The sequence below is a fragment of the Toxotes jaculatrix genome, chromosome 1 (assembly GCF_017976425.1).
Source record: "Toxotes jaculatrix isolate fToxJac2 chromosome 1, fToxJac2.pri, whole genome shotgun sequence".
NCBI lineage: Eukaryota > Metazoa > Chordata > Actinopteri > Toxotidae > Toxotes > Toxotes jaculatrix.
This window is the reverse complement of record NC_054394.1, coordinates 10343515-10356609: the sequence shown is the minus strand read 5'-3', so window position 1 is coordinate 10356609 and position 13095 is coordinate 10343515. Positions and strand designations below refer to the sequence as shown.

Sequence of the window (13095 nt, the reverse complement as noted above, 5' to 3'; positions counted from 1 at the left end):
CGTCTCGGTCATACTCCTGCTGAGCTGCTGAAAGCGATGTCAGCCGGACAGAGTTCCACAGCCCTGCCTTGTGCAGTCCTCTGTTTCCATCACCTGTCTCTACTTCCGTTACAGTTAGTTTTGTGGTTCAGTCTCAGTCTGACTCGTTTTTAGACAAGACTCAGTTTGTAACATTTACAGCCTGCTATACTGTTTCTCCTCTATTGCTCTGCCTACAGTGAGACAGCTAAAAAAGTGGTCCATTTGTCCAAAAGATCTCAGGCCTCCTTTTCATTTGAAAGGAATGAGTCTGGTGGCCTAACAGGGTGACAACTCTGTTTCTACAGACATGATAGCAGCACTGTTGTTTGGAGCTAAATGCTAATGTCAGCATTTAACATGCTCTCAAAGACAATGCTGATGCTAATATGCTAGCACATGTAGCAGATATAATGATTACTATGTTCACCATGCAGTGAGGCTGATGGGAAAGTCATTTGTTTTGCAAGTATTCAGTCATAATAGTTAATCGGACAAACGAAAAGTAAAGGGACGACTGAACTTATTACAAACAGGACAGCATAAATGTCTGCAACCAAAATTTCATGGCAGTCCGTCCAACAGTTCAGACATTTATCTCAAAACCACCAACCAATTGTGAACCTCATAAGGTAAAGTGAGGAAAAACATCAGTCTCCATCCTCTGGGGAACATGAATAACTGCACAACATTTTGTGCCAGTTTGTCCAGTTGTTGTTGAGACATTTCAGTTTGGACAAAGTGGTGAACTGACCCACAGCCTGATATCATCATCTAGAGCCATGCCACTGGAATTGATAATTATTATTATTGTCAATAGAATTGCCACAAATGGCTTAGTATAGTACAGTATGTCTTTGGAGCTTGAGACTTATTGAAACCAAAAATTTGATTTGCTGATTTTTAAATTTGCATTTGTACATATACACAAACAACTTCTGGTGATTGAATGTTGATTTATTGTGTCTTTTGTCCCTCACCAACATTAAACATCACCCACCCTCTGGTTGAGGGTGAAAAAGAGACAATGAGATGTGACGGGACCCAGCATCAGCCATGGTACTGAAAAACACCAGATATCCCCTACCTGTCTCTGCATGCCTTGCCGAACCAAAGGTGTTTGCGTAGCTATGCTAATGCTGTGAGGGAGTGAGCTTGGCATGTCACGAGGAATCAGGCAGCCCACTGCGGATGTTTCAAAGTTTAGAGAGTGTCCGCTCCGTGCGCTGGGGGCAGTGTCGGGGAGGGAGATGGGAGCTGACAGCAGGTCTCAGAATCCAGGTGAGCTTTGCCAGACCAGGCTGCAGGACACGGATACTTCATCACAGACCAAGCAGCCCTGCTCACACTCATTAATTCACATCCATGCACACTAATAAGCAGGGAGGAAGGTAGGTACAACCAGACCCACGTGACTTAAACTTATTTAAAAGCACTTTCAAAGGCCAGCATTTGCATTTGCACACACACACATACAATACCTGCATGCTGTAATGTACCTGCTTATAGCCAATACATGTAGATTTTTAATGTAGCAGTGGTTTGAAAATTATACAGAAAGAAAAAGGCCTTGAGCAGAATTTACCATTCCTCAATAAACGCTGTGTAACCGATGAATATGTGCTATCCAGCACATTTGTTACTAAAAACATTCATTCATTCATTCATGTGTTATTTCGCAATTGTTCTGTTCCACAGTTTTCAACAACTAAATTAACTCATTAGTAATTTTAACCCTTTGCTCCCTGATGCACTGTCTTTCTTAGAGAATTATGAACTACACATCTCTTGGGTATTCATGATTTTTAGACATGAAAATGACTGTATCTCTGCTGCAGCCTCCTGTGCACCAGCCTTACCTCTTAAAAGAGATGTTTTTTATTGACTGTATTTTGCTCAGCATCCTGCTCCCAGTGCAGATGTAGCAAAGAGAAAGTCAATAAGACCTCACAGAGAGAACAGTTTATTTGTACATGTAGAGGTGTCATCACTTTATTGGAGATTTATCATGTTTCAGCCCAGTGAGACGCTATACAAGAGTGGTTAGTTCTCTTTAAATAATAGAGTTTGCTTATGCAGTTATAAATGATGGGAAACATCATTTTGGTTAAATCTGACAGAAAAAAGACTAAGTCCTAAAGTATATCTATTGCACTGAAGGCTGCCTGGTACTGCAAGACCCAAATTTGAAATTCAATTCTCAATCCCATTTTATTGGTATTACTTTTTATTAAAAGAAAGGGTTTCAGCGGCATATACTACTAACACACAGTAAATGTATTTCTTTCTCCACCTTGTTTCTCTGCGTAAAACATAGATACGTGCACAAGCATGTAAAGACAATAATGCACAAAAGCTGTCTCTCGTTCAGTTTTTCTCCCTTTTGTCTTTGCTCTACTGCACACACACGCACACACACACATTCATACATGCTGACATCTTGTGTAGCATGCACTCTGCTCTCCACTTTGAGTGCTGGTGCATGGGACTCGGGATGAAGCATCTTTCCAGGAAGAGCCCGGGACACGTGGGCTGCACTGTCCAACAGAAAACCAGTCATATGTTTTCTCACCAAGGTCACAGCACAGGACGCCTGAGTCCTCCTTTCTCAGAGCAGCATCCAGTTTTAATTGACGTCATTCAATTTTGATGAATGCATTGTCAGTTAAGTGTGAAAATGAAACACATCATGGCTCTGTTAAAGTCACATCTTCTAGCGCAGAGCTGAGTTTTCATTCTGGAAACTCACGGTGTTATGTCTGCTTCACTAACTTGCCAAACGCCGTTTCAGGAACAGATATCACTGCTGGGCAGCAGGGGAACAGGATGGGAAGAAGTATTACTTTTAAGTTTTGCTGTTTTTAGAATAAAGGATATAGAGTACAGACATATTTAATTCTCAGCCAGATATCAGTTATCTTGCATCATAATGATATTATAGCTTTGCTAATTTGAGCTAACAAAGCCCACAATTTTTGGGATTATTATGAATCATCTCTTTGCTATTGAGGGCCACACGGAAATGAATGATTGTAGCAGCGGCAGTCAGCTTGTGGTGACAACACACACCCCTCATATCATAGGGGTAGAGCTACAACAACTAAGCCTGATCTATGATTTCATGCAGGATCTGGGGAGCGCTGCGATGAGTCACAGGAGATGTGAGTAAGCAGTGGGAGTTGAACATTCATAAATAAACTGAATGTAACTCACAAACCATCCGCAAAAGCCAAGCTGAATGGTGCAGCACGGAAGTTCACATTTCACTAAGCAGTGAAACGTATTTTCTGTTTTACATTGAGGAGCAAAGTGTCAAATATTACACAAATAAATATGGAATTAAAAAAATCACATGAATAAACAAAGTGATGCTCCATATAACTGTAAATAGAAAACAAATATGATGGGTTTAATACCAAAATGGTTGAAAAACTGAGAAATCAAAACATGAAATGGGCTGTTTGGTGGCAGATGAACAGTAGATGCAATGTATTTCTCCAAAAATGTTTTTTTTTTTTTTTTTTTTTACACTGTAGATGCAGTGATTTCAGTGATTTTTTTCTTTTTTTGCATGTTTTTTTTTTGTCAGACTCAGAGTTTTGGATGCAGCCTATGGAACCCACCACTGAACAAACCATTTTAGGTTTTGAGTTGTTTTGGGTTTGTTTTTGTTTTTTTGTTTTTTTTTATTTCTCTCCAAAAATACTTTCGCCATTTCAGTATGAAGCTCATCAAATGTATTTAGCCCACTTTTACCAAAAACAACCATCACAGCCGCAGCTGCCTGCATTTAGCCCCTCAGCTCTTAGAGACTACTACTTAGAGACCACTAATCACTTATTGTATAGCTGGAGGCGAGTTGCACCAGACCCAAACCCAGCTATAGATTTTTTTTTTTCTGTACTTGTAGTTCAGATGGCACCGCTAAGTGTCCGGGCTTCACTTGGTTTCTGCAAAGACAGTTAGATGAGGCCAGAGGGCTCACTGCAGCTCACCGCCTCATCTTGGCAGTGTTGGCTTCATCCAGAAAGCCACGGGACAAGAGGATTTAATACAGAGCCGCGATGCTCCTCTCCAGAGGGGATTACTGGAGCAGTGCTGCGGGAAATGGACCCCCCAGCATAGCTACAGCCAGGGCTGCCCCGCCAGCACACACATGTGCAAACACACTGTGTACACACACACACACACAGACACACACACAGACAGAAGAGCGTGGTATTTTATCTTTCACATTCACACAGCTCTCTTGCTAACTTGGCCACTGTCCGTTCATCCATGCCCTCCCTCTCTCTCTCACACACATACACACGTAACAGTAGTACACTACACATAATGTTGTTCATATGCTTCATATACACTACATATTCCTCCCTCACTGTGCTGTCAAATGATACCTTATCTGTTCCCCTATCTCAATTTTCAAACCACTGCACACAATCATAACCACTTCACACTCAGTGACCAGAAGAATACGCAGTTCTGTGCAGTCTAATACAATTCAATGTCAATGTCACCGTGCAGTGAATGCTACATCCTGTATGTGAAATATATAAAGCTGACACTTTGTGTGTGTGTGTGTCTGTGTCTGTGTCTGTGTGTGTCTGTTTGTGTGTGTGTCTGTGTGTGTCTGTGTGCCCAGCCCCATGGCAATTTTTGATGTTTAGTAGTGGTTTTTTATTAGCTTTTATCGTATTGAGAGATGTCAGTCTATAAAAAAATTAAACCAGGTGTCACAAAGAGAATATATTTTTATTGTGGGGCTGTTGTTTGAATTTACTTTGCATAATATAGATATTATGTTTTATATGTTTCTATCCACAGAGGGTATATTGTATAAGATTGCACACATCCAGATGGACAGTAGCTGTAACACGGGCTCAAATTTCTGTGGTTATTGCCATAAAAGTCACAACATTAACACAAAGTGAAACTGACAAAATGAATCATCCCCAGTTTAACTTAAACCCCAAATGTTGACAGTTTGTTGTCTGTGTGTGAGTGTAGCTGTGACTTTTTCATGGCCCAGTATTTGTTTGTTTATTTTCCTTTACTATGATGCACATATTGGTACCTTGCCAGTGGGAATAGAAGTGCAGCGGGGGGTGACACTGGTAACTAAGCAGCGGACCACAAATTAGGAGTCAGCGCTGACAACATGTTGTGCCATGTTTGCTGCTTCTTGCTGTCACAGTCATTCTACATTCTTCAATATGAACACATTAAACTGCACAGAGAAAAAAAAAACTTTTATTCTGTTTTTATCAGTGATTCAGTTCCACAGATGCAGAGTGAAGATTAAATACAGTATGTGGTGCTTACTGGCATCTGCCATGCTGTGTAGGGTTTCTCTTTTGGTTAATTAACTGCCCATGCAGTTGCGTGTGTGCGGCTGTCCTGTACAGAAAGTTTTCCATCTGCACTTCCTAATGTGAGTAGTAGTGTGCTTTGTCAAATTGCAGTAAAGCACCACAGATTATTTTGATTATTTTAACTATTTTGATTAAATCTTCTACAAACAGCAGCTGCTGCAAATTAACCACACGGATATCTATGCTGGTCGTATGTATAACTGGGTGGTTCAGTCCAGTTATACGTATCTTGGTGATTCACACAGCTTCCTAATTTATGCAGTGAAAATTGACAGGATTTGCTCAGAGGTCAACGTGTGTCTGATGTTTTTCAATATTTAAACATAACCATAAATATCTTATATGTGATTTAACTGCCATGAGAGGATATTGTAGGTAAAACAAATAAGAACTGTATTTTCAGTATAAAATTTGTTAAGTAGGAATGAATTTTGTGAGACTTGTGAAAACCGTGCCAATTCAAACCAGGTTTTGTCAATATATCGATAGGAGTATTGCTTTTAAGAGGGGTGAGATGAGCTGACATTACTGATACCAACCCCTGACACACACCCACACACAGCTCACTGTCATGATACCCACATACCAGAACATACACAACAGACAGGGCTAAACATCTTTTTGATTAAAGCGGACATTGCCCCATACAAGGATGCCCTCACTGTATGTGTGGCTGCACGTTAGAGAAATACATAAACACAAAACTCATATGCACCAAAATTTTATAGATGTGCAGTTTCCTAAAGGCTGAAACAGAAGCAAAGGACAATGAGAGAATGGCTGTAATGGTGCAGAGTCAAACTATGCCTGAGATTTCTGGAGATAAGTTGGATGAAGGATTCTTTAAAAATTTGATTTGATGTAGGCTAGGGGGAGGGAAAGTAGGAAAGTGCATTCGGTGGGAGAATTGAGAGCATGTGTGTGTGTGGATGAGCTGGAAATGGGTTTCTGAGAAAGAGGGAGTGTGATAGCGAACACAGGAAGGGAGGGCGGAAGATGAGATGAAAGCTAAAGAGAAAAGACATTAGGAAATGTGTACAAACACATGGCACACCAACAAATACATACGTCAAATTCAACTAACCCCTTATAAATATAGTCATACACAGTATATTTAACATTACATCTATCTGTCTATATCTATATATATATACACACACACACATTGTATTCACATACATTTGTATATGAAGTATATATAGAAGATATAGTCTGCATACTGCCTTGCTCTCATGAATAAAACACTGGCATGCATACGCACACATATAGTACATTCACATCCATTTGTGTATGCACACGCACTTCCTGCGCAGACACAGGCTCTCATACATACACACATCCCACGTGTGCATAGTAGTACATGCAGGCACATGCGACATCTGCATACAGTACAGAGCTTTACAACAGTGCAGCTTGTTAAATGGAGCATTATTTTCCTGAGTGGACATGGCAAATGAGGGCTGGCAGACCTCTAAGCTCTGAAAATGGCATTAAGTGCTGCAGCGATGGATTACAGAAAAGTTGCAGTTTTTAATGCTAAAAAAATAAAATAACTCTAGAGTGCACATTTTGCTGAGAAAGTTTGGTTATTGTGTTGTGCTTTGTCACTCAGCACACTGTATCTGCTGAGGAGGATAAAGACACAAATATAATCCTACTCTTTAGGTCATGTTGAAAGAGGTAAAGGTAAATTACAGGGGTATTACTGACTGTGGGGATATCATTGGTCTTAGTGTTACTCTGTTGTATCACTGAAGGGTAACATTTTGATTCTGTATATCCACATATATAGAGCCAAAATGGGGAATACTTTTCTTTGTACGTACAAAAAGATATTGTGTTATATGTGCTATATATCATATGTGCTATTTTGAGCGTTTCGTGTGGAGGGGCAGTTAAAACCAGGACATACTTTTACATTTTAGAGATTTGTAGTGATTATGGATGCCCCACTCAGATCTGGGACCGTGCCTGTTCCTGGGTTAGACTTTAACACAAAACTCTACTTGTCAGCATTTTTGTGACTGTGATTGAGTGACTGACTGTGGTAGTATCACCGGTATAACTGTTTTAAATTTAAACTCAAAGACAAATGAGCTTCACGATTTAACCCCACAACATTACCGTGTCTTTTTTTTTTTGGCTGTGTTTTGTTTCAGAAATTTGTTTGCTGACGCGGGGTAGAAGGACAGCCAGCGTCCGAGCAGACACGTACTGCCGCCTGTACTCCCTGTCTGTCGACAACTTCAACGAGGTGCTGGAGGAATATCCTATGATGAGAAGGGCCTTTGAAACTGTTGCACTGGACAGACTGGACCGTATTGGTAAGAAAATGATCTTTAAAAAGGACAATTTAAGACTGACAACTTAAACTTTCATCAGAACACGAAGGAGTTGTCAGAACTGATGATATGATGGAAAACTTAAAACTGGCTGACTATAAATAAAGCTTATTATTAATCTCACCTGGTCAGCACATCACTGAGTAGATTTCGTCAGTGGGGTAGAGGAGGATTACTGTATCTCTGTTTTATTTTCTGCGTGTGTATGTTCAGCATGGCACACTGACACGGATAGAAAAAAAAAATGTTTCAAACCAGAGTCACAGCTCTCAGACAAAATTTTAGGGCTGTAAAAATGTTGATACTGATACTCAATGACTGAAATTACTTTCAAAGTCATCCTCACATAAACATGCAGATAGAGCTCTGGCTCTGGTTTTGAAATCCCTGCATGACTTCTCTTACGCATACAATTGACATTCTCTCCGTATCCATCACTGTTCCCAGGCTCAGTCTGGGCAGATGAAAAATTCACAATGAAAGGCATGCCTGTATCATCACTCAGCCATCGCTGCATGCTCTGTTTTATCCTCAGCTATGTTTAGAATGGAAGATAGAGAAATTGCTTTAGGGGGTCTCTTTGTAGAAAATGGCTGCTTTGAAAAGATGTGGTGGGCTGATAGTGATGTTTCTGTGAGATGGTCTCCTGTGTATGTCCTTTCTGCTGGGCTTGATACTCATGTACACCCTTCTTCCCTAATAAAGTCACTCACACAGCACTGATCCGCAAATTAATTACTGCCTTGATGGACTGTGCACAATCTGATTGGAGGAGTGCAGGTGATAAAGGGTCAGGTGGTGCCAGGGTCAAGCTGGATGTAGATACAATACCTCACAACTATGCCTCTGCTAATCTGCCACCAGTCATAACAGAAAATGGAGAGATTGATCTGGGCCTAATTGCATTTACAATATCTTCGGGTTTGGCAGCCTTTTGTTAGCACCAAATTGAAAATGGCAGTCATGTGAATTAACCCCGTCACTGCTAGTGCGACCATTCAACAATGACTAATGGACTTTGCGGTCAGAGTTGCACACATTCCTCTAGAAGGCTGGATCAGCAGTTAGTATGGCTGTCATAGTGATGTAACTCCAGCTTGTCTCTTTGACCTTGTGCACAGCTCGTGGGGGCTATGTTCTCATGTACATATGTCTCAAGCCTGGAATATTAGGAGAAAGCATTACTTAAAATCAAATTGTGAAAAAATCTAACCTGATATAATAAATCTAGAATAAATCTTTGGCTCATCCTACACAGATTGCAGAATTTTACAATACAATACGGTTTCAGGCCCATTGATGCGTTTCCTCAACAAAGCTTAGAGTCTACCCCAGGCTGAACCTGCGCCTTGTGGTACAATGTTTGCTTTATGTTTTGTCCCTGTTACCTAGGGAAACACAGTAAGAGCTAGTTAAACATACATCACCTACACCTTAGGTTGTCATGCATCCTGAACATCTGTCTCTGGGTAGTTATCTCCCACCTATCTTTTGTTGTTTCTCTTATTCTGTTCTCTTTTATGCTTTGTCTTTCCCCCACTGCTTCATCCCCCTGCCTCTTTCTGAAATCTCTTTTTCTCCCTTTTCCCACTTGTGATTTTCAGGCACATTTTTTTTCTTTATTTTCTCTCCCTTCACAGCTGTTCCTGTGTTAGGTTGCTCTATTGGAAAGGGTTGCTGGAAAATGGGGTGGTTCTTCGAGTACAACCAAATGTCAACCTGGTTCTAACTGCCTAGAAGATTTATGCTCATTCTCCTTTTTATCTCTTTTTCTTCTCACCTGTCACTCTCTATGTGTCTGTGTGTGTGTGTGTGTGTGTGTGTGTGTGTGTGTGTGTGTGTGTGTGTGTGTGTGTGTGTGTGTGTGTGCTTTTAAAGGCAAGAAAAACTCCATCCTGCAGCACAAGGTACAACACGACCTGAGCTCCGGTGTGCTCAACTACCAGGAGAATGAGATCATCCAGCAGATTGTGCAGCATGACAGGGACATGGCCCACTGCGCCCATCTCATGCAGAACGCACCACCCCAGACGCCTCCCTCACCTACGCCTGTCATCTGGGCCCCCCTCATCCAGGCCCCTCTCCAGGCAGCAGCCGCCACCACCTCAGTAGCCATTGCACTGACACACCATCCCCACCTCCCACCAACACTATTCAGGCCTCCGGTGTCTGTTCTGGGGTCCCTGAAAGACCCTCCCAGCCGGCTTAAGAAGTTCCACACATTTGTTCCTTCATCCACAGCACCTGGCTCTGCTGGGGACTCTCCCTCAAGCACACCCTCTAAACTGCACACTGGGGTGGACATGCCGTTGCTGGCGTCTTTTCGGGCCCAGCATATGACATCAGGTTCAGGGGCAACCGGCTCTAGCCAACAGGCTTCAGGTAGTGGAGGCCAGCGTGGCCCTAGTGGGGGTGGGTCTGGGTCCAGCGGAGGAGGGGCGTCGGCCTTTCTCTTCGGACTACACTCATCCTCTGGTTCGCCCTCATCTAGTATGGCCCAGCTGCACCCACAACCACAGCATCAACAGCCCTTTCGCTCCAGCACCCCGCCTCTCTCAAACCTCTTCCACCAAGGATCTACAGGTGGAAGCACAGGGTCAGGAATAAGTGGAGGGGCAGTTGGGGCCTGTGGTGGTGCCACAGGGTGGTCTTCAGGTGGAGCGATCGGGGGTTCTGTGGAAGGAGCCACTGGGGGAGACATTGCTTGGGCTGGAGAGGACTTTACAACTGGAACAACAGAAGCAACTCCTGAGGGGCACTTTGGTTTGGGAGTAGCTACTGGTGGATCAGTAGGAGGGATTTCAGGGGAATCAGTGGGAGGATTATCTGAAGGGTCAGTGGGTGCTGCTTGTGGAAGGTTAGCAGGTGGGGCATCAGGTGGATCAGCGGGGGGCGTTACTTGTGGGACATTAGGAGATGCAGCCAGGAGGTCAATGGGAGGGGTTTCCAGAGGATCACTTGGAAGGGCTTCTAGGGGATCGGTGGGAGGGGCCTCTGGAGAATCACTGGTAGTGACGACCACTGGAGGATCGTTAGGGAGGGTTTCTGGTGGATCGGTAGGAGTGGTTTCCAGGGGATTGACAGGAGGGGCCTCTGGGGGACCACATGGAGGGCTTTCTGGTGATTTAGTGGTGGGGAATCCTGGTGGATCATTGGGAAGAGCCTCTGGTGGATCAACAACTACAGCAACTAGCCATATTGGAGGAGGTTTGAGTGGGCCAGGGGGAGGGGCGATTGGAGGACATATTGGAAGAGCAGCAGGAGGGGCAGTAGGGAGCCATATAGGAGGGTCTACAGCTTGTCCTGTAGGAGGGGCTTCTGGTGGAATTACAGCTGGACTTATTAGTTCCTCCCGCTGTCAGAGTCCTATATCTACTGGCTCATCCAGCCCTATGCCAGGGCAGCTTCTCCACAGCCAACCACCTCCCAAGCCTCCTCAGGTGGCTCCTCTGCAGCAGTTTGCTGGGGGAGGCAGGACTACCAGTGGTTTAAACCTCTTTCATTCCCCTCCACAAGGCTCCCCATCCTCTAGTAGAGGACAACACAGCCAGCAGCCTGCTGAGGGATCCCCATCTTCCCTCAGCCATTTTAGCCTGGCAGGACTCCAGTCTGGCTTCCTGCCTCACCAGATGTCCCTAGAGAGGTCTGCCCTGGCCTCCCTGGCCCAGTATGGTTCAGCAAATGCCTCCCCCTGCCTTACCCCAGTGGCGCCAAGCCCTACTGTTCAAAGCCCAGTGGCAGGCAGGACTTTCCACTACAGTGACCCCTCCAGTGCCACAGGATCCCACAGTTCTCTGCTCATGCCTCAGTCTTCTCTCCCTTCACAGCTTCCCAGCCAGCCACACACAACTGGGAGAGATTCTCCACTGGGCCGCTTTTCTGAGGACCTAAAGCTTTTGTCCAGCTCACACCCATCTCTGCCCCAGGAGGTGGCCCAGGCCTTAGGCCACCAAACCCCTCGCTCTTCTGTGGAAACTGGATATTACCCCTCACCCTTTTCCTCACCCACTCTTGTGCCCAAACCCTGTAGCTCAGTGCCAGGGCACATGACTCCTCCGATCCAGACGTCTCCGGGGCACCCTCACCAGACTCACTCCCCTGGGGCCTCCCCGGCTTTGCCTCTACGGAGGGGCTCTGCTGCCTACTCGTCAGACCTAGAACCTCAAACTGTCCGCTCTAAACTCCCTTCCAATTTGTGAGGATTGATCACACCCTCCTGTGCTCCTCCAGACTGAAACACACACACACAAACTATCTCCATGTGTGGCATTTCTTTTCTTTCTTTCTTCAGACTTCACTGTGTTCCACCTCTCATTTTACCAAGATCTTAAATTTTACTGTGATTTAAAAGACACTTTACCAGGTAACTCTGAGCTCTAGAATAGTCTATATTTGTTTTATGCTTTGTCCTCTTATATTTACTTTTTTATTCACACATATTGTATATAGATAGAGATATATTTAAATGATAAGTTAATCAAGGGACTAGGAGGGTGTGAAAAATGATCTCCATTTAAAGGACAGTCATTTCTTTATTTCTATAACTATGCCAAATTCATCCAGTGATGTTTGGGAGAATAATTCAATGGACTACACAATAATACTCTTTTTCTGCAGGAACCTATGCACTAATACCTGCATGTATAAAGGCTTTTTGTGTGTTTCAAGAAAAAAAAAAAAATTATCTACATTTTTAGCTAAAACAACACGCTTCGAGACAGGCAGACTCTTGTACCATCTCATTTAGGATCACATATTGTTGATCCTTAAATGTATCTATTAGATTGTACTTATTTATCCTCTGTATAAACTTTTCAAAACCTTATGAGAGATGGAGAAGAGGTTTTAGGAAACCAAAAAGACTTTTCCTGTGGGGTAATAATTCACCTCCTCTTGGCCCATCGATCCTTATTTTATACCACTTTATCGTAATAATACTGTTTTTTGAAGCAGGGGGAGAGGGGTTCAGCGAGCTACCCTCCATCTCAATATTGAGACATAACAGTATGTGAGCTACTGGCTTTTCTGCAGAGTCCTCAACCACGTCCTAACAAGCTCACTTTGTCTTCCAAGCTCATGCCACTAATGTGTGTAGAAAGCATGTGTTGTTTTTTTTTCTTCCTGACTGTGTGCAACTGTTAATGTGTGAGTGCTGGTGAGAATAAGTGTGTGAGTCAGTGGAACAGTCGGATGCAAGGCAAGACTTTTCCCTGAAATGATCAAAAGGACGTTTGCCTTTTTTCACACAAAAACTTGGACTTCCATTAACCACAGCTTGTGTGTTGCATTGTGTAGCACTCAGATAGTTCAAAACTCGTCAAACACATAATAGACCCAAAACTAGACTCTCAGTCGCTGAGGAA

The 13095-nt window shown here is 43.4% G+C and overlaps 1 protein-coding gene across 1 annotated transcript in view; it reads left to right on the top strand.

Moving 5' to 3' along the window:
* Positions 1 to 11931, top strand: part of hcn4 (hyperpolarization activated cyclic nucleotide-gated potassium channel 4) — a 64201-nt gene extending 52270 nt beyond the window's left edge. Inside the window, exons 8-9 of the mRNA XM_041036592.1 lie at positions 7550 to 7714; positions 9611 to 11931. Of these exons, the coding sequence (XP_040892526.1) occupies positions 7550 to 7714; positions 9611 to 11931 (2486 nt within the window). The remainder of the gene's footprint in view (positions 1 to 7549; positions 7715 to 9610) is intronic.
* The last annotated feature ends 1164 nt before the right edge of the window (positions 11932 to 13095 follow it).